The 27,848-nt window shown below is 40.8% G+C and overlaps 1 protein-coding gene across 3 annotated transcripts in view; it reads left to right on the forward strand.

The window, feature by feature from the left end:
• Nucleotides 1–27,848, forward strand: part of chrna8 (cholinergic receptor, nicotinic, alpha 8) — a 186,863-nt gene that overhangs the window by 123,142 nt on the left and 35,873 nt on the right. For all 3 annotated transcript variants that reach the window (XM_059644485.1, XM_059644487.1, XM_059644486.1), the window contains 2 exons: nucleotides 11,447–11,641; nucleotides 14,375–14,461. In XM_059644485.1, the coding sequence (XP_059500468.1) occupies nucleotides 11,447–11,641; nucleotides 14,375–14,461 (282 nt within the window). The remainder of the gene's footprint in view (nucleotides 1–11,446; nucleotides 11,642–14,374; nucleotides 14,462–27,848) is intronic.

A 27,848-nucleotide genomic window follows, 5' to 3' on the forward strand; every position in this document is an offset into this window, starting at 1 on the left:
TCTTTGAGACCCATTTTTTTAGCCAGTTGTTAGTGATTCAATCATTACATAGGTACATGGCTTTTGACAGGTTGTGTTGCATGATTAGTTTAATCGTAAAAGAAGTCAATTACACTGGAATAAATCAACAACAATAAATATTTGAGATAACCAGGTACAGAGCTGGATGAACACAGCAGGTCCAGCAGCATTAGAGGAGCTGATGGAAAGCTGATGTTTTGGGCCTAGAAAATTCTCTAATATTTATTTATTTCATGATATGAACGTATATGCCATTGTGAATTAACTACGAGATTTCACATTGAAAGCCTTTGAAATCACAGACAGTCAACGATTCGTACAGCACAGAAACAGACCCTCTGGTCCAACTCATTCATGCTGATCATGTTTCTGAAAATAAACTATTCCTATTTGCCTGTATTTGGCCCATATCCTTCCAAGCCTATCCTTTTCATATACCTGTCCAAATGTCTTTTAAACTTTGTAAGTGTACCTGCCTCTACCGCTCCCTCTGGCAGTTCATTGCATAAGCGCACCAACTTCTGTGTGAAGAAGTTACCTGTCCGGTCCCTTTTAAATCTTTCTCCTCTCAACTTAAACCTATGCCTTCTGGTTTTGAACTCCCATACCCTAGAGAAAAAAAAATCTTTGCTACTCACCTTATCTATGCCTCTTATGATTTTATAAACCTCTGTAGTGTCACCATTCAGTCTTCTACACTCCAGAGAAAACACATCCCAGGCTATCCACCCTCCGCTTATAATGCATACCCTCCAATCCCGGTAACATCCTTGTAAATCTTTTCTGCACCTTTTCCAATTTAATAACATCCTTTACATAGCAGGGTGACCGTAACTCTATGCAGTACTTAAAAGTAGCCTCACCAATGAAAGTACATGTGCCAAACACCTTCTTCATCACCCCTTCTTCCTGTGATGCCACTTGCAAGGAACAATATACTTGAACCTCCTAAGTCTTTCTGTTTGACGGCACTCCCAGGGCCGTATTATTAACACTTGAAATGTCAACTAGTTTAAACCAATAGCCTGGTTGTAAATTACCATCGTATAGGTCTACCTTGATTTATTTAGTTATGCAATGCTATTAAGACCAGCAGGAATAATGACAATACTGGTGTTGGTCGATTTCACAACACAGGCTATGTTGTTAAAAAAAGTAGAAGTTGAATAGATCCCAGGAGTCCAAACTTCTTTCCTTGTGTAGTCTTGCCAGCATCAAATTTAATGCCTTTTGGATTCATTTCTTGCAGCCATCCTGATCCATTTGGTCTTTTCCATTGACATGGATGATATCTCTTCCTGAAATTTCTGTTTGGGGAATGTTTTATGTTTGAATATCCATATCTAATTTATTTTGTGCCATCCACCATACAAAGTGGAAGTGCTGTGAAGCACACTTTCTCTTGGCTAACCTCCTTTACAATAATGACTTCTCACCAGTCTTGGTATTGATCCTATCCACTGGAGTGAGCAAGTTTATTGGTGTTTTATTGGCATTCAAATGCAGGCTCATCAACATGTTCTTCTTCTAAATGTCAAATAGCAAAATAGTTACACAGTTAACATCTGGTTCTTGTGGCAGGTGCTGTGAAAGCTTGTGTTTTTTGGGTGAGTTCTAAATTGTGCCTCCTCATGAATTTTGTTTATCAGTTGGCCCTGGCCTTGAATTCTGGAATGCCAGCTTTCTTCATTTCTCTGAGGCCATTGAGTCATATTGCTTCGTGGATGATAATTGGACCATTTCACAGATGCTCACTATTTCCTTCTGCACATTTTTCTCCAGGTCGGACCACTTGCTTGGTATTTGGTATTCTTTTTCCTCATTTCTTGTGCCTGCTTACTTGATCTCTGTTTATTTTCTTGAAAACATTACATTGTCTTGCTGCTGCGCAACTATTAGTTCTCTCAGCAAATTTCACAACTTTCAGTTTAAACTGAATTGTGTACTTGCTCTTTGCCGAAGGCATCACGATGAGTGAAGCAGTACTCATTTGTCGTGTCATTTTGCTGGGAAATTGCCACCAGAATTAGGGATGGGAAAATCTAAAACTTTTCTGTTTATATCTTCTTGTTAATGCGCTGTCAAAACTACAAGTAAATAATAATCACAATGAAATTTTATCCTAAACTCAATTAAAGGTCCACTTTTACATGAGGCTTGTGAAAAACAAGAATGTTTTTAGGCCAAAGATCCTGTGGTCAACTTTTATATGCTATTACTGTTTACATGAGTAAATATGTTAATTCTGCACTGTTGTAACTGCTGCAGTATAGAAACTATTAGGCACGCCCTTAATCCTTGATTTTTGCACTCAACTCCATCGGTATCCCACAGGAGCACTTTACTTCTGTGCTCATGCCATGAAGGGACTTGAACTCAGATATCTAATTCAAAAATCAGAGTTCTATTAACTGTTACATCAATAAATAGATTTTATTGAATCGCTGATTTGTGTTTAGAGCCTGATAACACATATGTTGCTGCCATCATAATCACAGTGCTTCATACTTTGAAATTGCTGTTTGTAAGTTGCCAGAGACCCAAAGGCATCTGAGGTCTCTCCATTATGTAACACCATAATAATCTAGACCAGTGGCCTCATAAAAGGGAAGCAGAGGCTACGGCAGCACTAGCTTTCATCTCTTGGGTGAAATTCTTCAAACCCAGATTGGGAAAGAGTTGGGGGGAAGGGGTTAGAGGTTAATCAATAAAAAAAACGGAGGGGGCGATCAGAACGCTTTCTGATGAAGTACTTGATTCTTATATAATTAGGGAGCATACTTTCCCTGACATGTAAAACAGAAATGAGATATGTGGATGCTGAAGTTCTAAAACAAAAGCAGAAATTGTTGGAGAAACTCAGCTTGTATGGCAGCATCTGCACAGAGAAAGCAGAGTTAACATTTGAGCCCAGTGACCCTTCTTTAGAACTGATATTAGCTAGGAAAAGTCTGTATGTGTTGCTGAGGTCATGGTGTGGAATGGGAGGCCGTGAGGATAGGTTAGCAGATAGGTAGAGACAAAATTCGGAGAGAGAGAGAAAGAGAGAGAGAGTGAGGGACGGTTAGGCAGACAAAAGGAAGCCTTACTTAGTAAGATTGGGACAAAGAAAAGTTGGAACACAAACAGAAGTTGCTGGAAAGGCCCAGCAGGTCTGGCAGCATCCATGAAGAAAAAATCATCCGGTGACCCTTCCTCAGAACTCAGAAGAAACGCTGATAATGGGAATAATGAGGAGGTGAAAATGGGCTGGCTCTGCTGAAAGTAGCCCATATGACAAGGCCTGAGGTGAGAAGACAGGTAGAGGACATAGAAGATGATGTTCAACTTTTAAAATCATTGAATTTGATATTTAGTCCTCAAGGCTGCAGGGACCCATGTGGAAATACACAGTTCACAAACGGAGGCAATGGCCTGGTGGTATTATCGCAGGACTGTTAATCCAGAGATTCAGGTAATGTTTTGGGCATCCAGATTCGAAAAACACCAGGGCAGATGGTGGAATTTCAATTCAAAAAATATGTGCATTTAACAGTCTATTGGTGACCATAAAACTTTTGCTGATTATTGTAAAAATGCATCTGGTTCACTAATGTCCTTTAGAGAAAGAATCTGCTATCCTTAAAAAAAAACTGAAAGAACTGCAGATGCTATAAGTCAGGAACACAAACAGAGGTTATTAGAAAAGCTCAGCAGATCTGGCAGCATCTGTGAAGAAAAAAATCAGAGTTAACGTTTCAGGTCAGGTGACCCTTCCTCCATCTGCCTGATCTGGCCTATATGTGACTGCAGACCCACTGCAATGTGGTTGACTTTTAACTGCCCTCTGGGCAAATATGCAATAAATGCTATCTTAGCCAGGGACACCCTCATGCAGTGAATGAATTTTTAAAAACCGCAATGTGGTCTCCATGCAAACTGCGTTACCACTTTGCAGAACACCCACGTTCTGCCATTAAGTATGACCCAGAGCTTCCAGTTGCCTGTCACTTTAGCACATCACCATATTCCCTGACTGACACCTCTGTCTTGGACTTGCTGTAATGCTGCAGTGAGGCTCAGCAAAGCTGGAAGAACTGCATCTCATTTTTGCTTGTGAATCCTGAAAGCTTCAGTAACAAAAACAAAGTTGCTAGAAAAGCTCAGCAGCATCTGTAAGGAAAAAAGAGTTAACGTTTCAGGTCTGGTGACCCTTCCTCAGAACCTTCAGTACTCAATGTTGAATTTCATAACTATAGAGCCTGAACACCTTCTTTTATGCCCTTTACCCACCTCCACACCTCTGGCTCGGACATGACATTGGCTGCTTTCTGCCCATCTGGTGAAGTGGGTTGGCTGATACTCGGTAAGTGTCCCTGACTTACCATCATCCATCCCTTTGTCTGCCTAACTCACTTTCTATCTCTCTAGTATTTTTCTCTACCTATCTGCTCACTACCCCACCCCTCAGCATAAATACCACCTTTTCCTAGCTGCAAGCAGTTCTGAAGAAGGGTCACTGGACTCAAAATGCTAACTCGGCTTTCTCTCCACAGATGCTGCCAAACCCGTCGCGTTTCTCCAATAACATCTGTTTTTGTTTTGCTGACAAGCTCGATGACAAACTCCATTCTGAAGCAGTGCTCATGGTTATTTCTTTCTCCTTCTCCAAAAATTGAGCTATAATGAAATTGTTCATCATTAAGGAACAAGGTTATACTTTGCAAAGTTTGCCATTTAGAAAGGCAAGAAATGGAGCCAAGAAATGACACCCTGGTGTTTTTGTATCCACCATATATGTGCTGCCTCTATTTTTTTAGGAGATAATAATGGATTGAGGCTGGACGTACGAGAAGAAGGACAGAGCTCTCATAAATTTGAAGGTGGTTCGATTACAAAGAGATTATTATTATTAATAGTAGGGCCACATGATTAAAATGAGCAATAATATCTTGCCCCCCCCCCATTGCAAAATATATCCTTCATGGGTGGTACTTTGCCAGATTGATGTGTTTGAGGCAATTAACCATATTAAAAGTGCGGTCATTTTGATAGGTCACCCTTAAGGTTTAACACAGCACTGGACTAGTGTTGAGAGAAATAATTATCAGAACTACTAAATCAGCTTACAAACAGTCGCTTGACATTGAGTATTGGTGAAAACAGAGACATACTGCTAAATGTCTGCATCTTCCACTTGTCAGAATGAATTATGATTTATACCAGAGCATCCCTTTCTGCCCTGTAGTGTTGTAAATGTTTGAAATTTGCCATTCTTGTATTTGTCCTGATACGTGACAGCTTTGATAATATGTCTCTCTTTCCAGCAATATTGAATTTTAACTTATGTTTGCCAAATGGAAATTTAGCATAGAAAGGACAGTAAATATATAAGAAATGAGGTAAAGCAAGTAAATAGCAAAATCATATCCGTAAAGGGAATTGGCCACAATTGGGATGTATCCTATGTGGAAGGATTAATGTTGCTATAAAGAATCATTGGACCCATTGCTTGCTCCTTTGAGTGTTTTCTGGCTGTCTGCATCGTCTTTCTATTAAGAGTGCAAATTTTCCTAATCCTGTCTTTCCAGTTTCCGCAGTTCACTGGTAAAAAAATGTCTCCTTTTGACACTTCAGTCAGAATGTTGTAAATAAAAATAATTTTCTTCTCTGATAACCAAGTTCCCTGTACCAGTTGTCAACAAAAAGGAACTTGTAAACAGCTCTCGACAAACCTCTTAGTTGTCCTTTGGGGTACACAACTTGAGTATTGCTTGAAAAAAATAGAGTTTATTACAGCTTTTCTTCTTGCACTCATTGAGATAATTTACAATAATAACCAATTTAAAGAGGAAAAGCACTTTTGTACAACATGGGAACAATGCTAATTAGTTGTCAAGTGGGCAGTGATTGGTGGAAGTGTTGCTTTTGAAAATGTACCCGTTAGCTGATATTTGGCACTTAACTACCAAGGAGTGAATCAGAGAATGGTTGTTGCCTATTTTGCTCATTTGAACAGGTGCAGTCATATATGTTCTTTCTAGCTACAAAAAATAGGGCCGTATGTATGAATATGTATAATTTCTTTTAAGTGCAAGTGAACCATACGGCAAGCCACACTGACAATCCTAAATTGATTGTTACACAATCTTTAGCATGATCAGAATTATTTAGTAAGTATTGTCCAGTCACATCCATTGTTGGACACTATGCTTACAGATTTGTAAGCATCGGCTGTTTGGGTACAGTTAGTTCTAGAAAACAGTTATGCCCAGCATTCTGCCTAGCAATGCCTCCATCAGAGTCTACAATCATAGAATCCCTACAGTGTGGAAACAGACCATTCAACCCAACAAGTCCATGCTACCCCTCCGAAGAGCATCACACCCAGACCCATTCCTCTACCCCCGATTTTCAATATCTAACCCACCTAACCTAAACACCCTGGGGCACTATGGGCAATTTAGCATGACTAATCCACCTAACCCGCACAATTTTTGAGTATGAGAGGAAACTGGAGCATCCAGAGGAAACCCATGCAGTCAGACAGAGAACGTGCAAACTCCATGCAGACAGTCGCCCGAGGCTGGAATCAAACCCGAGCCCCTGGTGCCGTGAGGCAGCAGGTGTGACATCTGAGCCACCTTGCCACCCTTAAAAAAATTCTTATTAAACAACTTTTGAATGACATTGAGTCATCTCAGGTCCAGCCACATGCTAAACTTGCTGCAAAGTAAGTCTTGCTTTCACCAAAATACTGCATTGTAAATTCAAAACAAAATGAACATTTTTAATTTTACCTTGGTGGCCTAATACACTGTTCAATAAAGAAAATGTACCATGTTTTTGATATAGTATTGGGTAAGATCAGCGTGTTGGGCGAGAGAGCAGAAACACCCCTTGCTTTGTGTGTAATGAGTTTGCAAAAATAGCAAAAGATTAACATTAAGTGAACTTTTAATTGACAAAATTTCCATAACTGAATAGAAATTACCTCTTAGTACTGTGATGTGTGGCTTCCTCAGTTGCTGACTTATGCTCATGCAGAGAAAAATGAATTAAGAGTTTATATATTACATTAGGGATTCAGTGAATTGTGCAATGGAAGATATCTTACATGATAATGTTCTAAGTCTCAGTTTTGAATATGGATTCTTTCTCACAAAACGAAAGAAAGATGGAGACCAATTCATTGCTCTCATGGTCAAATGTGGTGACAGAGCAATTCACTACATCATCTCAGTACATAGGATAAGGAGACTAGAGTGAAAGGAGATCATGGCCCAATCTTCCAGCCTCTGGATTATCGAAGAGTAGTGTTCATTGGCACCCAGTGGAGCTCCTGACACATCGACTTTCACAGGAATTGCCTGGGCTGTTTGCTGTCCCAATTGGTAATTCCCCTGCTCCCAGTTCACTCCATGAAAGGTTTCAACTCCGAGCAAGAGATGGAGCCTTCAGACAGCTACACCACCCATAACCAGATAGTTACCCTGCAGACAAGTTGAAACCATGTCTAACTACTGGGTCACTGTACAATCAACACCTCTCCATCCTCCCAGTCCTTCATACTGTCTCATTGACTACCCAGGCCCCTAATGAACCCTCTTAACTATTTGACCAAACACGCTACTACTTGCCCCCATCCCTATTACCCTTCTGACTGTGCAGTTACCACCCATTCACCCCCACTCCTCTAACCTGACTTAACTATACTTCCAAGCACAAAACTACTTCCATTTGGTGAATAGGACTTGATGTGAGTTAGATTATAAACAGCAGATTCTTGGATATTTTGATTTCTGTAAGGTTCAGTTGATCCACTACTGTAGTTTCATTGTTAGACAACAAGTTTAAAAACTTACTTTCAAAACTTAAAAATCACAGTCATATTGCCACTCCTCCCCATTTGTGTGGAGTCCTGCATTTCTAGCTGAGAATTTTGACCTTGGCTCCTTCAAAAATGTGGACCCAGCTGAAATCATTACCCCATTCTACAGACGCCACTGTGCTATGATCTGAGATTTCAATATCCAGCAGTACATTGTTTTGAAACGTTAAATATATAAGTGAGGGGTTACATTGCTACGTGACTAGGATGCTGGTTAAGAATGCTACCAGGTTCCCAAGTGGGTAGTTTGTGAGTTAAGCATGTTGACATGATGCCAGGAAAGTGATGGAGTGCTTGAGATAGGCCTGGGGATATGGGGTTGGGTATGAAGGCTGGCAGTGGCAATGGCACTGGGCTGGTGATGTTGGGTCCTGGGGGATCAAGCTTTGAGTGGGAGGAGCGCGTCACATCTGGGGTGGGCTGGTGTCATTTTTGATAGAGGATGGTGATTGTTGAGTGTTTGCGGGATCTTGTGGAGGGGTGTGTATATGGCAAGGGTGGTGTGGTTGCAGAGTACCCAGGAATTCAACTAGATTTTTAATCATCTAACATTTCCTGAGTAACTGCTAATTTGATGAAAGTGGACCTATCTGAATTCTTCAAATTTAATAGATTCTTCTAGCGGGTTCCAGAATTAGTTTTGAATTTCAGTTGTGGACTTTGATTTACATAGCACCCAATAACAGTAGCTTCATCAACTTATCCTTTTACTTTTAAAGATTTGTTTTTTCTGTTACTGCTTTTCAACCTATCTCACAAAACATTGCTGATTATGGATATCAAGGCTAACAGCAAGGGCTAATCATGGAAGCTAATTTGGTCGACAGACCTAAAGAGCCCGTCAATGGGAAAATCATCTCAAGTTTGGTTTTCATTGCCCTGATGAATAAAATATCTATAAGTCCAGAGAGAAAAGTTTCTTGTCTCAGAAAAAATATCCAATTTGACACAAATCTTAATTACCTCAAGTGAACTCTGATGAGATGACTTGAGGAGGCTTGCATCTCTAAGGGCCTGTATCGATCCAGAAGTCAGTACTCCAGTCACTTTCCTGATTCAGTGTAAAACTGTTAAACAGCGCATACATGATCTGAAAATACAACAACAAGCATTGGCAGTGATAATGGGAACTGCAGATGCTGGAGAATCCAAGATAATAAAATGTGAGGCTGGATGAACCACAGCAGGCCCAGCAGCATCTCAGGAGCACAAAAGCTCCTGAGATGCTGCTGGGCCTGCTGTGTTCATCCAGCCTCACATTTTATTAACAAGCATTGGCAGTTGTGTTGTCTCAAGTACTGACCGACATTCCATTGATTTCAGCCCCTGGGAAGACTGTCTGTCTCTGCAATCTCAACTGATTTAGCACAGGGCTGGCCTCGGATTACTTGATGCAATCTTTAATAATTTAACAAGTCACCTGAAGGTTGTTAGACAGGGGTCAATTATGTATGGTTTCCACTCCTCTGGTCAGTTGTGATTCAGTCAACAGCCCTTGTGCCTCCAAGCCAGAAGGCTGTAAACTCACATCTGAATAGCGAGTTGAGTCCTTAAAGCTAAACTGACACTCCAAAGCAGTATTAAGGGTGTGCTATGCTGTCTTTTAGATGTAGTGTTCAATCAAGGCCCCATCTGCCCTCTTAGGTGGATGTCAAAATTCCATGACATTTTTGAAGAAGACCATGAGAGTTCACTCTGGCCATTTCTCAATCACTCAATCAACATCACTAAAACATGCTCATTATTGCATTGCTGTTTGTGGAATCTTGCTGTGAGCAAATTAACTATCGTATTTCCTGCATTAAAGCGTTTAGTGTGATTTAAAAAGGTAGTTGGTCACAAGGTGCAATGGGGTGTCCTCAGGCTGTGGATGATGCTATATAAATGCAATTCTTCCTCCTTTTTTGGTAGATGTAAACTGGCTGCTATGTGATGTTACAACAAGGAGACAGATAATTGAACCAAATCAGTCTCCCTGTGCCTGTATTTGCAACACAGTGAAATTGAAACACTCAAGAAAACCACAAAATTGATCCCAATGGTATTCCTTACCAGAGTTTTGAATAGCCAGGCTTTGTGAATAATTAATACTAAACATCAGGTTTATAGCTTAAACTGGAGACTTCAACAATTTATTAATAATTTATAGCTTTCCCAGAATAAAGTTAAACCACAGCGTAATTTAGTTAATGTCTAAGATTTAAATCCAGTCCTCTTTTAATTCTCATCCCACTCTTTCACGAAGGCAAACAGATAGACAGTTAAGGGATAAATCCCGAAGGGAAAATTAAATAAGACAGAACTGGCCAGTTCACTTAAGCAGATTCCACGATCTGTGACATCACTGGAATGTAGAATTATGCCTTGTTTGGTTTCTGATGTTGCACGTAAATATCTCACAGTAAACTCCAAGGAACATTCATTTATAATATAACTCTTACAACTGAGATTCTACTCTCCAAGTGTTCAATTGGTTGATAATGAGAGTACAACCAGAGAGCAATCAGAACTCTGTCCTGTAACTTTCACAGGCACAATCCTTCTAAACCAAACATAGTCCAAAACCCAATTCAAACTCTGGCCTTTCCCTGCCACACTGGCCACCTTTCCACAAAGTCCCAGTTAACCTTCAACATCTGCCATCTGCTTGAGCATGTGGCCTGCCTGGAGCCAAAGCAGCTGTAGAGCACTTTTAACAAGAATCAAATTATAATTAATTTCTAGACCTGATGTCTTAAACAAACAACAGTTTGTTTGTTTGTTTTTACAAAAAAACAAGCTGCTGGCCATATACGAAAGATCACCTTCAACTCTCAGCTCATACTTCACAGCTCCGGAGCAAAACTGATTTAAAAAAATGAAAAATCAGCAAGGGTTCAAACAATGATCAATGGTTAGTATCAACATCCACTGTGGGAAAGTTCACAGTATGGGTTTCTCACTGCTTTTATTCCCTGTGAACAGCCAATATCTGATGAATTTAAAATAATTTGACAAATTAAATAGAGTAATTTTTCAGAACCTGTCACAGGAAATGGGAGTGTTTTGAGATGGAGAAAAGAACTATCGATTCAAATCTAACTCATTGGTGGTAATTTTAACACAATGCAATAATGTTAAAAAATGGTGGTAGTGAATTAGAGATAGCAAGAACTACAGATGCCGGAGTCAGAAATAACACAGTGTGGGACTGGAGTAATACAGCAGGCCAGGCAGCATCAGAGGAGCAGGAAAGTTGACGTTTCAGGTTTCTGAAGAAGGGTCCCAACCCAAAAAGTCAACTTTGCTGCCTGGCCTGCTGTGTTCCTCTAACTCCACACTTTGTTATGGTTGTGAATTAGCAGCTCACTTAACATCTCTTCCCATTTTCATTACCACTGTGATCCACAGAGAGAAATGAGGGAGACAAATGCGGAGACAATTATCTGTCATCCCTTTAATACTATTGCACACCTCAAAATAATGCTCCACCGCTCCCCCACTGTCCAATGGTAAAACGAGTTCGAGTTATATGCCTAGTAAAAGCACAATATGCTTGCACTTGCTCTGTTGCAGGAGTACCAGGAAAGAGGAATGAGATCCATTATGATTGCTGTGATGAGCCCTATCCAGATGTGACCTACACTGTGCTGATACGCAGACGTACTCTCTATTATGGACTAAACTTGCTGATTCCATGTGTCTTAATATCTGGACTGGCACTCCTTGTATTCCTGTTACCAGCTGATTCTGGAGAGAAGATTTCATTAGGTAGGTCTATATTAATTAATATCTACCCTTTTCATTGGTGGTGGAGGTACTGGGACCACATATGGAACTTGTGTTGTCAAAAAAGAAAATGGAAGACCTTCAGTACCTGATTCAGAAAGGTATATATTATAAATAATTCCATTGTACTGTGCGGTAGATATTTTTAAAATAATTTTTGTTCTGAAATTTTGCAATTTACTGAAGTGATTGTAGTCCATGTTGCTATCATGGTGTAGGTGAGTAGAAGCATCAGCACCTGTGGGAATATGGGCAGCTAAGATCATAAGTAAAAAACACAGTTTACAGCTCTCTGGATTTCTAACTGAGCCATGAGAAAATTGCCCAAGGATAAATAGGATTAGAGAGTTGAATGCATGGCTCAACGATTGGTGTGGGAGAAATAGATTACAATTCATGGGGCATTGACAACACTGCTAGGAAAAGAGGGAACTGTAACACTAGAGATAATGGGAACTGCAGATGCTGGAGATTCCAAGATAATAAAATGTGAGGCTGGATGAACACAGCAGGCCAAGCAGCATCTCAGGAGCACAAAAGCTGACGTTTCGGGCCTAGACCCTTCATCAGAGAGCTCTGATGAAGGGTCTAGGCCCGAAACGTCAGCTTTTGTGCTCCTGAGATGCTGCTTGGCCTGCTGTGTTCATCCAGCCTCACATTTTATTAACTGTAACACTAGGATAGCTTTCCCTTGAATAGCACTTGCGCAAAAGTCCTGGCAAATTGTGTGTCTCGGACTATTGAGAGGGTTTCAAATTCGATAGCAGCAGGGTATAGAGCTTGCGAAGTATTCACATCTGAGATTTAGAAGGCTTGCTAGAAAGAACAAAGCAGCAGCGCAGGATAAATTTACAGGGAAAGATAACAATCATGTGACAGGAAGGGACAGAGCAGCCAAATGTAAGAGTGCACCAGAAAGTAATGACAGATTTGAGAAAAATAACAGTGTTATAGCTTCTTCATTTGAATGTGCGAAGATGCTGGCACAGTCGTGAAGTTACTAAGCTAGTAATCTGGATGCTCAGGCTAATGCCTTGGGGACATCGGTTCAAATTCTGACATGGCTTCAAGTCCCATTGAAACCAGATAAAATCAAATGCCATTTGAGCACTTAAATGCCCATTGTCAGGCATTCCCTGCATTTGAGGACTCCAGTGGTGCAAGTCTTGCCTGCCAACTAATCAGATGCAGGCAGCAATATGATGCTGCGTATGTCAGTGGAAGTATTGGCACCCCACCAGAGGCTGAAGAGTACTGTGGTTCAGTAGACCAAATGTGAATGAAGCATGGTTGGTGTTCTTATGGGGGATGCAGAAACAGGACAGGAGATAGGACTTGATGTTTTGTAGTCACATTTGATGGCAATACAGAGATAGGTAGTTAGGAACACAAGTTGTAATGAGGATACAAAGATATAAAAGTTTAAATGCATGGACAAGATCTTTGCAGATGGTTGTATAATGTAGAAGAAGTGAAGTTTTCCATTTTGGTTGGAAACATAGAAAAACCAGAACATTATTTAAATGCAGAGGGACTTCAGATTAATGGATCAAAGGGAGCTGGGTGTCCTCATAAATTATGAAAGATTAGCAGGTAGTTGCAGCAAATAATTAGGTAATTGGGATATTAATGTTTATTCCAAGCCAAGAGTGAATAATAGCAGTTACAACTGTACAAGGTATTGTTGAATTTCATTTAAAGTACTGTGCATAGTTTTAGTTCCTTCAGAAAGAGGAATATGTTTCCATTCTGGCTTCAATCCCCATTCCTGCTGGGTGGAATTGGGACTGACCTCCTTACCCTATCCTGAGGCTGGTGGTACTGACAGTCAGACCTGCAGTCGGGCAGGGAGCATGAAAAGACGTCAGACATGACTTTCTGAAAAGCAAACTATGTTTGACAAAGTTGAGTTTTTTTGAGGATGTGACAAGCGGGATTCTCTATTCTGCAGGAAAAGTGTATCTTGATTTCCAAAAGATATTTGTTTAAAGTGTTTGTATTGAAAAGTAGCAGAATCCTTCGAGTGTTTGACAAAATAGACGTAAGGAAGATGTTTCCCGTCTGAATGGGCAGGGTTTGGGGGCACAGATTTGAAACATGGAGTTTCCTTTTAAGACAAAGGTGAGAATTTTCTTTCTCTCAGAAGATTGCTAGTCTTTGGAATTATCTTTTGCAACAGGCATTGGAGTTTAAGACATTAAATATATTCATGGTTGAGTTAAATGGAGTTTAAGTTATTTAACTGCTGTGTGCCTATGTAGCAGACAACCCAGGTTATCAGATTCTCAAAGAATGCATGGTTTTTTCAGACACAACATTTCCTTTTCAAAACACTGCATTTGATCTCTTCTTACGTTCTCTGCCCAAAGGTGAATCTGACTCTTAGTGCCATGGCCATCCCTACAGCATAGCACAATTAGGGCATGGAGAGTCGAAGATTGTGAGCGGCTGGCAGGGAACCAAAGTTAATGCCACAATTAGAATAATTTTCATCTTCTTATAGTGGAGTAGTCTTGAGGACCGAATGACCTTGATCCTGCTTTAGTTTCTGTGGCCCAAACCTATCTCCTCCAGCCAAAGTGGCACTGAGCATTGTAGTGGTTTTGATTTTAGTTGTCAAAGTAAAGTATTACTGCTATTTTTGTTTTAATTGAACTGCATAAGTTCAAACCTTACACTGCTTCACCTTCTTGCCATTTCTTTTCCGACCTACAGGAATCACTGTGCTCCTGTCCTTAACAGTATTTATGCTGCTCGTAGCTGAAATAATGCCAGCAACATCTGACTCTGTCCCATTGATTGGTGAGTGTATTCACACTTAACAATATATGTACTGCACTGCTAAGTAAAATAATGTATAATGTGTCAATTTAATTAAGTAGATTGCAAATCAATGGATTGTGAGTTCCCTATTAAAATTAATATGTTTTTTAAAAATGGAACATTAAAACTATTTGAAGACAAATCTGGGTTTAAGTACAGTAACGTAAATAAGTGAAATACAGGATTTCACATTAGTGGCATATCTTGTGATGATATTGCATACTTGTACTACTTGCATACTTGTAATACTTGTTCATGAATTGCTTTTTGTGTGAGAACTGGATCATTTCATCCCTGCCATTCTCGAAGGGTTTAGCCTCCATTTTCTAAAATGAAACAATTCCAGCAAGAATTCCACTACTTGGACCCAAGATCTTCCACAAATGAGATCATCCACATAAGCATTGCAAGATTAAAACAGAAGAAATGCGAACATATGAGGAGGCATTGGAAATAAATAGTTGTATTTCCAGGCATTGAAGTGAACCATTTATATCAGAATGCCAATGAGATGTGCTGTAGGAGAGTCCTGGAGGGCTATTGTGGCACAGTGTTATCTCTGAGCCAGGAGGCCTCGTTTCAAATTTTACTTGCTCCAGAGGTGTGCCATAACATCTCTGAACAGGTTGATTTTAATAAGTACCTAGAATGAATCTTAGTCAACCTGAATTGATCTTGACAAACTGCTCATCAAGGTTAAAAATAAAAGTGTAAGCCTTTGATGTTAGAAATGTTTATAAGACATTTGACTATACTTGCCATGCTATATTCTGAGATTTCTTTAATCCTAGAATTGTGACTTTCATTTGGTTTGGGGATCTCCATCTCTTAATAACCATTTCCATTCACTGCAACAAGAGGAATTTGTTAAGCCTTTTCCTGTTTATCATATTACCCAGATGTTCTTAGCTCTTCACTGCTTTCTCCACGTCAACACCTCGGCCCTCAGAGTCAGGTTGCTGGCCAAGCCAAAATCCTTTCCTCTGGTTGTACAAATTCTCGTGATTGTTTGAAATTTGATATTCTTGCATTTGGCCTGATGAATGTAATACAGAAATCTTTGCCAAACTGCATCTCTTTTCAGAAATAAACCATTTCTGCTGTGTACTGGCATGTGTACACATGTAATACAATGGAGGAACACCAAGAGGGTGAAGGGGTAGATATGTCATGGGACTCACAATGTTCCCACCAGCAAAGCTAAAAATGCCCGAAGTGTACCTTGTCACTGCACAGCACAATAAAGTAACATAGTTCAAGTACAGGAAAAGTTACATATGAAGAAGACTGATTCATTATGAATGAAATGTGTTAATTGGGAATTTGTTTACCAATGGTGACAAACATCAAGCTAGGAATGCATAGTCATTAATCCCAAACCCAGGACCTCAATACGCTGGTCATTGGAGTCTCATTGGAAAGGAAACCCTTTTTGATGCAACACAATTCCATAGAAAACCTCAGAAAGAGGTACATATATGTAAACCTGGGGAAATAAACTATTTTGTAGGATAATGCAAATAACTGGAATTCCTTAGGTCTCCATCCACCAAACATAAATGCATTTCCCAAGTGCTATTTCCCATCAGAATTCCGACTCCCACAGGCATACTGAAGGCCATAATGGGGTCAAGAGATTTCCAAATATCAGGCATCTTCATCTCAAGGTTGCTGTACTTTTGACACCAGCTACAAGAGGGGATGAGTAAAACAATGCTGATTAGCCACTCTGAGGCCCAATTCTTTTTTCCTCCTTTTGCTTGTAGAGATGCATGAGAAAGTCAAAGCACATAGTCACCAGAGTTGTACAGCACGGAAACAGAGGCCTTGGTCCAATTCCTCCACACAGATATTCTACATTAATCTGGCCGTGATTGTTGAGTTGCTGGTTTGCCGAGCTGGTTTGTTGTTCCGCAGACATTTCATTACCGTGCTTGGTAACATCCTCAGTGCAGCCTCTGATGAAGTGTCGGTGTGTTTTTCTGCCTGGTTTTTAAACTCTGGGATCCATTGAGATGGATTGCCTCACTTCTGGGTTTCCTTCATTGTGGAATGTATATGAAGTCAAGTTCAATGTGTTTATTAATAGCATGCTTCGTGGAGTGCCATGCTTCCAGCTAACCACACTTACCCATTAAAACGACAGCAACAGAACTGACAAATGGATAAGGAACCTCTCCGACAGGAAACTGACAGATGCGGAAAAAGCTGTTCTCGCCCGGGGACTGAACTACAACTACAGGGACACCAACAAAACGGAATGTCTAGCTACACTGGAAGCCACAGTCAAGACCAACAATATCAACGAAGAGACACAACAAACTATAAGACAGACAGTAGTCCTGACACTAACCAGAAAGAGGGAACTCAACACACAAGAAAGACAAGCCCTGGACAGATTAAAGAAGCACAAGAACATTATTATACTGCCTGTGGACAAAGGGCACATGGAGGTGATAATGAATAAAAAGGACTACATCTCCAAAGCGCAAGCACTGCTCGCCGATGGGAACACATACCGACCAGTACAAACTGACCCGACACCACAACTAGGCAACAAAACCCTATACATGCTACAAAGACTTAAACAAACAGGACACATCAACAAAGTAGACTTATTAAGGATGAAACCCGAAGGAACCAACACACCCCAATTCTATGGCCTCCCTAAAGTGCACAAGCCGGAAGTCCCCCTCAGACCCATAGTCTCCCTACCAGGCACTCCGTTGTACAGATTAGCCAGAGAACTACAAGGAAAACTCAAGCACTTAGTCAACAAATCACCCCACTCCATCCACTCAGCCCAAGAATTCCTCAACTCCATCAAAGACATAAAGATAGAGAATGAAGAGACCATGATATCGTTTGATGTCACTGCCCTATTCACATGAATAGACATACCACTAGCAAGGGAAACAATGACAACACTACTTGAACAAGAACACGACCCCAGTGAAACCAACTCATAGGACAACATGCTTAACCTACTGGACCTATGCCTGACCACCCTCTTCACCTTCAACGGCCAAACATATGAGCAAATCAACGGGACACCCATGTATCCCGAATCTCCAGACTCATAGCTGAAGCAGTGATGCAAAGACTGGAAAGCTCTTTCACAAATCCACCCTAAACTATGGATATGCTACAACACCTTTGTCATCATTAAATGGACCAAACTAGAAGATACACGCAAACTCATAAGCAACATCCTCACTGGAATAAAATTCACAGAGGAGAAGGAGAAGGACAAACAACTCCCATTTCTGGACGTTATGGTAGAACACAAGACAAATGGGGAACTGTCAACGAAAGTACACCTAAAAGCCACACACCCAGACCAGGTATTGAACTTTAATAGTAACTATCCCAACACACAAAAACGAAGCTGCGTGCGAACACTATTTAAAAGCGCAACAACACACTGCAGCAATCTAGAACTACGCCAAGAGGAAGAGGAATACCTCTTCCAAATGTTCAAGCATAGTGGATATCCAAAGAATTGGGTCAGGAGATACCTAAGGTAACAGCATCAGAGAGATTCTACACACCCTGGCACATGCATCACACTACCCTACATCAGGAACACATCAGAATTCACCACCAAACTTCTACGACTGCTGGGCTTCAGAGTGGCACACAAGCCCACATCAACCCTAAGACTAATGCTCACCCGAACTAAAGACCCACTCCCAACCATGGACAGGACCAATGTCATCCACATGATCCCGTGCAGGGATTGTGAGAACCTCTACATCGGACAAACAGAAAGGAAATTGACATCAAGACTACATGAACACCAACTGGCTACCAAAATGACCAGTACTCACTCATCTCAACCCTGACAATGAGATCCACGACTTTAACTGGGACAACACCAAGATCCTGGGACAGGCTAGGCAGAGACAAGCACGAGAATTCCTGGAAGCATGGCACTCTACGAAGCATGCTATTAATAAACACATTGAACTTGACCCCATATACATTCCACTACGGAGGAAACCCGGAAGTGAGGCAATCCATTGCAACAGATCCCAGAGTTTAAAACCAGGCGGGAAAACACACTGATGCTTCATCGGAGGCTGCACTGAGGATGTTACCAAACAGGGTAATGAAATGTGTGCGGAACAACAAACCAGCTCGGCGTGCCAACCAACTTCAACACCCACAACCCAAGCTACAGATCTACTCCAAAACCCTAGTCATGATTGCATGTAATTTTTTGTAGCTCTTTTTCCCTTTTGAGAGCCTGAAGCCAGAGTCTCCAGCTTGAGGAGTCCCTCTCTACATAATTCGTGTATCACTGATTAGGAAACTCTTCTGCTCATGCCAGCTCTCATGGCAAAGTTGGAAGGATTTACATATTGCTTATAAACTTGCTTGGTAATGTTTTGAAGACTTCTTCCATGATCATCAATAACTAGATGGCACTGAAACCACAGTGTCTCAAATCCAAAATCTGGGAGTGTGTACTATATATATCAAGATATCCCTGGATCATTGATTGTGTGTTTTTCTTTTATTCCTGTGCAACTGGGCAGTTGATTGTATTTATATTAGATCTAAAGCAGAACAGAGACCTGGATTCTGTCATGGGGCTCCATGAGAGAGGGATCAGAACCTGGACAAATTTTCAATCAGCTTTCTTTCATTGCAACCATCAAGGCTCTCAACAAGCCTAATTGGCAATTAACCTCATGGGCATGGATTGCAATGCTCATCCCACACCATCATCCACAGATATGACCAGCTCTGAAAATGACATCAGGAAACAAACATGCCCATCAATATTAGCAGTCTCTATGCCCTTTGTTTCATTCCTGGTGGAAGCTGAAAGTTTAGCCCTTAATATTTCTCAGTTCCATGGAAATGGTGGTCAGACCTATTATACCACATATCTGCTGCCTTCTCTCTATGGGCCCAAGGATTTTCACACCAGAAACATTTTGATTAGGGAAGATGTAGGAAAACTGAATTAAATAATTGATTCGTCGATTCACCTTAAATGATGAAAAAGTGCTTCCTAATGCACGAGATGTGCTGCAGAAATTCACCAAGGCTCCTCAGACACATCCTCCCAGAACAATAGCCATTGCTTTCTAACAGGGCAAGGGCAACAAATACAAGGAAACCTCATCAACCGCAAGTTCCCCTCCAAGACACTCATCCTGATTTGGAAATATATCACCATTCATTCAAGGTTACTAGGTGAAAATCCTGGAGCACCCTAACTAATTGTATGGTGGGTACTGGCATATTGTTTCAAGTGACAGAACATAAATGTTGGCTTAGCCGGTAACATCTGTGTCCCATGGAAAAAACTATGAATAAAAGTTTTGGTGGAGCAAGTGAGAATCAGAGGCCTTGCATTAGTAGAGAAATTTTTCAACCACAGAACTTTACAGCTAATTAAGTAAGTTTGAAGTGTATTCACTGTTGTAATGTAGGAAGCCACATGGTGGCCATGTTGCAGATAGCAAAAATGTACAAACAACACTGTGATAATGTCAGGGTTTCACTCTTTAATATTATAAAGAGTTGACAGGGCATGTTGCCTGCAGATACTGCCAGTCTCACTGCGTATTAAATTATCAATGGAGCATTAGTTATCTAAGAATGAGATTTTGACTCACTAGGGGAGAGCATCCCACCTTGGAGAGATTCTAGCCAAACAGATGCCCAGCAACATTTTTAAAATTCTTTTTAGATGGAATGCGTGCATCATTGACAAGATTATTAATTTTTGTCCAGCCTTAATCATCCTTCAACTGATGGTTTGCAAGGCCATGTGCCAGTCTCGTTTCTGTGGTTCTTAAGACCACAGCAGGTCACGATTACTGAGGGTAGCTTTCAGTTTCAAGTCTTGTTGTTTGAATTTAAATTCTACCAGCTACCATGGTGGAACATCACCACCTGTGGGTCAGGCAGTGTTCGCCAAGTTCTCGCTCCAACCCTTACATATCCTAATTTGCAACTATATCACTTTTCAATCACTGTTCCTGGGTCATAACCCAGGCGCTCCATCCCTGACACAATGTGGGTGTATCTATACTACCCACACTGCAGTGTTTTAAAAGGTGGCTCACTGTCACCTTCTCAAGCGGGAGTGGGCAGCTGGGGTAGCTAATGAAGCCCAAATCCTGTGAAAGTATTTCGAACAGTAGAAAGAAAATGCATTTGGATTGTAGGCAACTGACAGAAATATTATCCAACAAAATGTGTCACCAGGCCACAGAAACAGATGTTAAGATATATGGAGGGAGATTTTGTAAATGGTCTTAAAGAGTTGTAGAGAAATTTAAGTGTACCTGCAAGGCTGTCTGACCAGGCAGTGATCCATCACAGCTCTGCTGTTTAGTTTCAAGTATCTCTTGCATCAGAGTTTGTTCTAAAAAAAAACAAACAGTGAAATTCACAGCTGACCTTGGAAAAACCTGTGTGGGGACCTCATAGCAGAGGAGCAGCTGAGTAGCTTGTTTTTAAAAAGTGTAATCTTACTGTTTCTGTCGTAGAGAGTAGAGGTAGCTTTCTTTTTGAATATATATTTTATTGAGCTATGTCTCTTGATTAAACATTAACAATTATAAAACACAGGTACTACGTTCTCCTGGAGCAGTGTTTTTAGAGCAATAAGACCATGCTATTTACTGGGTCTGTAGATTGTTAAGGTGCAAAGCTTGACTTTAGCATAGTGACGTGCTTTTCCTGTCAGATGTGGGAATCAGGGAGATGCTGAGACAAAAGATCACTCTGAGTCTGTTACAGTTGGGCAAAGGAGTGAATCAAACAGCCAGGACTGATAAATTAAACTGTATTTATTTCAATGATGTGCAAATGTCAGTGTTGGATTGGGGAGGACAAAGTCAGAAGTCACACAACACCATAGGCCAACAGATGTATTTGAAATCACAAGCTTTCAGAGCACAGCCCCTTCATCTGATGAGTTGGACTGTAACTTGGTGTAATATGACATTTATTTAAAACAAGGGGCCTAAAAGTAAAGCAGATGAACTCCGGGCACAGTCGGGAACATGAGACTGGGAGGGATATCATAGTGATGACATTGGATAAACATATGGATAATAATGGAATAGTGTAGGTTAGATGGGTTTCAGTTTGGTTTCACAGGCCGGCGCAACATTGAGGGCCGAAGGGCCTCTACTGCGCTGTAATGTTCTATGTTCTACGAGATGTGGCTCAGGGGTGGACAGGTCTGGCAGCCTAATGTTACAGGGTATGGATGCTAAAGGAAGGATAGAAAAGGGGGCAAGAGAGAAGGGGTTGTGTCATGTTTTTGATTAGGGATAACATTACAGCTTAGGAAAGAAATTCCTGGGAGTACATCCATCGGGTGGAACTAAGAAATAACAAAGGAATGATCACCTTATGGAGATTGTACTATAGACACCCTAGTGGTCAGTGGGAAACCGAGAAGCAAATTTGTAAGATCTCAGTTATCTGTAAGAATTATAGGATGGTAATGGTAGGAAATTTTAACTTTCCAAACATAGGCTGGGACTGCCATAGTGTCAAGAGCTTGCATGGAGACGAGTTTGTGGAGTGTGTACAAGAAAATTTTCTGATTCAGTATGTAGATGTACTCACTAGAGAAGGAGCAAAACTTGACCTGCTCAAGAAATAAGGCAGGGCAAGTAACTGAGGTGTCAATGGGGGTGTGTTTTGGGGCCTGTGACCATAATCCTATTAGTTTTAAAATAGTGATGGAAATGGATAGACCAGATCTAAAAGTTAAAGTTCTAAATTGGAGGAAGGCAAGTTTTGACTGTATTGGGCAAATTGGAGGTGTAGTGGACAGCAAAGAAGGTTACAGCGACCAGATGGGCCAATGGACCGAGGGGTGGCAGATGGAGTTTAATTTATTTTAAATGTGAGGTCCTGCATTTTGGAAAGGCAAATCAAGGCAGAACTTATACAATTAATGTAAGGTCCTGGGGAGTGTTGCTTAACAAAGAGACCTTGGAGTGCAGGTTCATAATTCTTTGAAAGTGGAGCCACAATCAGAAAGGATAGTAAAGAAGGCATTTTATATGATTGCTTTTATTGTTCAATTCATTGGTTATAGGAGCTGGGGAGGTCCTGCTGAGGTTGTACAGGACATTGGTTAGGCCACTTTTGGAATGCTGCATTCAATTCTGAACTCCCTGCTATAGGAAGGATGTTGTGAAACTTGAAAGGATGCAGAAAAGATTTACAAGAGTGTTGCCAGGGTTGGAGGGTTTGAACTATTCGGAGAGGTTGAATAAGGTGGGGTTATTTCCCCTGGAGCAACAGAGTCTGAGGGGTAATCTTATAGAGGTTTATAAGATCATAAGGACCATGGATAGGATGAATAGCCAAGGTCTTTTCCCTGGGATGGAGAAGACCATAACTCAAAGGCATAAGTTTGAGGTGGAAGGGGAAAGATTTTAAAGGGACCTAAGGGACAACTTTTTCACAAATAGGGCGAAGTGTGTATGGAATGAGCTGCCAGAATAAGTGGTTGGAGTCTGGTACAATTACAATACTAAAAAGGCATCAGGATGGGTTTATGAATAGGGAAGGTTTAGAGGCATATGGGCCAAATGCTGACAAATGGGATTTAGGATATCTGGTCGGCATGGACAAGTTAGACGGAAGGATTAGTTTCCATGCTGTACATCTCCGTGACTCTATGACTGTAACGGAATTACAAAGTTTAAATTTTAGCAGGGTTAGGCACAGCCACCAGGGATGGAATGATTAAACTCGAGAATATGCAAAATGTTAGAATTGCAAGAGCATATAGTGATCTTGGAGATTGTAGTTTTGGAATAGTTTACAGAAATAGAAAGTGAAAAGATCATGGAAGAATTTGCAAACTAGGATGAGAATATTAAAATTAAGTGTGAGCATGATGCTGGGACAGGATGTGGTGTGAATTAGGGCATGAAATTTTGAAAAAAGGCTTTCAGTATAGTATATGTATTAATGTAGATCAGAGATAATGGGAGCTGCAGATGCTGGAGAATCCAAGATAACAAAATGTGGGGCTGGATGAACACAGCAGGCCAAGCAGCATCTTAGGAGCACAAGACCTGACTTTTCAGGCCCAGACCCTTCATCAGAAAAGCTTTGGCCTGCTGTGTTCATCCAGCCCCACACTTTGTTATCTTGTATTAATGCATATGCTTTATAATATTTGATGGATAAAATTGTTGGAGATTGTGAAGAATTTCATCAGTTTTTTTGGAAGTGTGCTGTAAATGCTATAAGTGAAACATGAAACTGATAGGGACATTTTCTAACAATTCACTAAGCATGAGTTTAAGGATAATCCAAAGAGATTCTACAAGTACATTAAGAACAAAAGAGCAACTAGAGAAAGAGTATGGCCTCTTAAAGGCCAACAAGGTCATCTTTGTGTTGAACCTCAGGAGTTGAGAGAGATATTAAATGAATATTTTAGATCAGTTTTTACTGTGGGGAAAGAATGGAGGCTAGCGAACTCGGAGATATAAGTACTGATATTTTCAAAACTATTCACATTAGAGAGGAGGAAGTTTTGGAGGTCTTAGAAAACATAAAAGTGCATAAAGCTCTGGGGCCCGATCTAGTTCATTGAGGGACGTTGCGGGAAGTTAGGGAATAAATTACGGAGCACTGAGCAGAAATACCTGTAACTATGGGTGAGGTGCTGGAGGGCTGGAAGGTGGCTACTGTTGTGTTTATTTTTATTTAAGAAAGGCTGTAGGGAGAAGCTTGGGAGCTATAGACATGTATGTCTGACATTGATAGTGGGTAAGTTGTTGGAGGCAATTCTGAAAAACACGATTTGCATTTATTTAGAGAGTCGAGGACTAATTAGGGATAGTCAGCGTGGTATCACAAACTTGAGTAAGTTTTTTGAGGAATTAACCAAAAGGTTTGATGAGGGTAGAGCAGTAGATGTGGTTTACTTGGACCTCAGTAGAGCCTTTGATAAGGTTCTGTATGGTAAACTAATTAGTAAAGTCAGACCACCTTAGATTAGGAGTGAGCTTGCCAAGTGGATACAAAATTAGCCTTATGGTAAGAGACATAGGTGGCTGTGAAGCGTTTTTGTTTCGACTGGAGGCCTGTGACCAGCAGTGTTCCACAGGTTTCGGTACCAGGTCCACATTTGTTTTCATTTATATAAATGATTTGGATGAGAATATAGGAATAAGTTTGTGGATAACATCAAAATTGATGGTATGGTGACAGTGAAGAAGATTATCTAAAACTACAAAGAGGCTGGATAGGCTGGGACATTTTTTTCACCGGAGCATGGGAGGTTGATTAGATTCCCTACAGTGTGGAAATAGGCCCTTTGGCCCAACAAGTCCACTCCGCCCTTTGAAGCATCCCACCCAGACCCATCCCCCTAAACACTAAAGGCAACTTAGCCAGGCCAATCCACCTTAGCCTGCACATCTTTGGACTGTGGGAGGAAACTGGAGCACCCGGAGGAGACCCACGCAGACATGGGGAAAATGTGCAAACTCCACACAGACAGTTGCCCGAGGCTGGAATCGAACCCGGGTCCCTGGCACTGTGAGGCTGTAATGCTAACCACTGAGCCAGCATGCCGCCCATGGGGTGACCTTATAGAGGATTATAAAATTATGAGGGGTATAGATAAGGTGAACAGTAAAGGCCTTTTCCCTAAGGTGGGGAGTTCAAATTTGGCGGCATATATTTCAGGTGAGAGGAGAGAGAGAGGTCATGAGGGGCAATTTTTTTTACACAGAGAGTGGTTAGCGTGTGGAATGAACTGCCAGAGGTAGTAGTAGATTCAGATACCATTACAATGTTTCAAGCACATTTGGATAAGTACGTGAATAGGAAAGGTTTGAGAGATATGGGCCAAGCTCAGGCAGGTGGGATGAGTTCAGTTTGGGAACATGGTCAGCATCGACTAGTTGGGTCAAAGGGTCTGTCTACATGCTGTATGACTGTGAATGTTCACTGGACTAATGTAAGCAAGTATCAGATGGGAACAATGCAGAATGCTTGAAATGCGATTTGACCAACCATGAAGCTAGGGTTCATAACTGTATCTTGAGCATCAAAGGATAATGTAATTAATTTTCATTCACAGTTCAGCTTTAATTGATTTTGCAAGCATTTAGAAGCACTTTTCTGAAATTTCAGCATTTGTCTGAGTTTTACTGAATCCTCCTTACATGTGAAGTGCTGAGGATGGAGATTTACGCAATTCTTGAAGCACATTGGCCCAACCTGTCAGCATTATTTCCTTTGTTTGATGCTAGGCAAGTATTTATTGGTTATGTTGCGAAGTTGGTATCGTACTTGTGGACTGGAAGGTAGGATATTAGAATTTTTTTGTAAAATGATACGGGGGAAGAATGCATGGTCCCCTTAAAAGGTATTTTTTTTTAGGCTTGGGGATTAAAAAAATGTCTGCACTTTGTGACAGATGCACAGAGTTCTTGAAATTGAAGCATTGCATCCAAAGGCTGTGCTGTTAGCAGGCAAAGCAGCATTTTTACCAAGACAGCAGCTTTTTGAATTTAGCCAATTAATTTAAACCCATCCCGAGATACCAAATCCCAATTAAATTTAAATCTGATGGTTTTGACAACCTCAGAGCATTCCTATTGTAAGAAACTAATATGTCATCAAGGATATAAGAGAAGAAGCGTTGTGAAAATTGGTGTGAGATCAAACTGCCATCTGTCAAGAGAACAGCTCTCAACAGCCATCAGCTCTGAAGAAAGAGCAAATCATTGGCTCTGATAGAAATCTGTAAGATCTCAGAGTAAGCATCATCTAAATAAAGGTACTTTGGCACTATTAGCTAATATTCCAGCTACTAGAATTCAACAGAGGGAGGTGTTCCTGACTGGAGGACAATGGAGAAGGTAAAGAACATCCTGGAAGATTTATCCTGGCTATAATTTTGAGAGATTAAGCCTTAATTTTTCTTTTATTAGTTTAGTTTCTGTAAGTCATACTTATATCTATTGGAATAGCATAGTATTAGAATTTTGTTTTATTCGGGAATAGTTAGTAGTTGAGGGGAACTGTTCAGTTTGTTAGTCGTTTCATCAATTTGTTAACTGTTAGAGTTAGATAAGTAAATTGTTACTTGTGAGAGCCTGAAACTTGGATACAGGCACAAAATGGCTTCTCGATGCAAGTCAGCACAACAAAATGGCTTCTAGGCTACAAGCTTTATTAATTCTGCTAGAGCTACATAAATCACTAACTCTCAGACCACTGCAAAGAAAGACAGTAGACAATGCGCCTTTCTGAATACAGCAGTAACCTGATAAGATAGAGAAGTACTAACCACGATAACAAAGTGTGGAGCTGGATGAACACAGCAGGCCAAGCAGCATCCCAGGAGCACAAAAGCTGACGTTTTGGGTCTAGACCCTTCATCAGAGAGGGGGATGGGGAGAGGGAACTGGAATAAATAGGGAGAGAGGGGGAGGCGGACCGAAGATGGAGAGAAAAAAAGACATCTTCGGTCCGCCTCCCCCTCTCTCCCTATTTATTTCAGTTCCGTCTCCCTATCCCCCTCTCTGATGAAGGGTCTAGGCCCAAAACGTCAGCTTTTGTGCTCCTGAGATGCTGCTTGGCCTGCTGTGTTCATCCAGCTCCACACTTTGTTATCTTGGATTCTCCAGCATCTGCAATCCCCATTATCACTGAAGTACTAACCACTCTGACTGACCTTCAAGTGCAGGTGCAGTGGCTCTCTGTAGTGAGATAAAAAATGACCTAAGTGTAGTGACATAAGTTGTTTACCAGTTAATATCATTGGACTTAGTTACTGTCAATGAAGCATTATTATATACTGATTGGTAATTGTTTGAATATACTGTATGATCACGCCTTGTAGCCTGCTTTAAGAAAAGTATAAAAATGGCTTTGTATTAACCTGTGGACTGCAGCTCCTCTGAAGAATACAGAAGTGCTCAACTTCTGTGTTTCCGGATGATCTGTACCCGGCCGAATTAAGAAATAAAGAGTTAAGCCCTAAACAGCCGGACTGATTGCGATGTTCATTGACCGATTGCGGAATCGAGAGGCCCCACCGGGGGTCGAGATTTTCACTTGCTGATTATAAAGTGAATATCAGGGATTTATTTCATGTAACCACTTCTTTAACAGTTTATGAGGTGAGGCCACCTTCTGTGGGTGTTTTGGTTTTAGTTGTCTTTCTGATGGTTAGAGGATTGGCTAACTCAGATAAAGGGTCATTTTCACAATGGCAACCCATAACCAGTGGCGTGCCACAGGGATTATTCACAATATATATTAATGACTTGGTTGACCACTCCTTCATAAGTTATTAACATTTAAACAATAGTCTTTAGAGAGTTGAGTATTTATTTAT

Source organism: Stegostoma tigrinum, chromosome 3, assembly GCF_030684315.1.
Source record: "Stegostoma tigrinum isolate sSteTig4 chromosome 3, sSteTig4.hap1, whole genome shotgun sequence".
Lineage (NCBI taxonomy): Eukaryota > Metazoa > Chordata > Chondrichthyes > Orectolobiformes > Stegostomatidae > Stegostoma > Stegostoma tigrinum.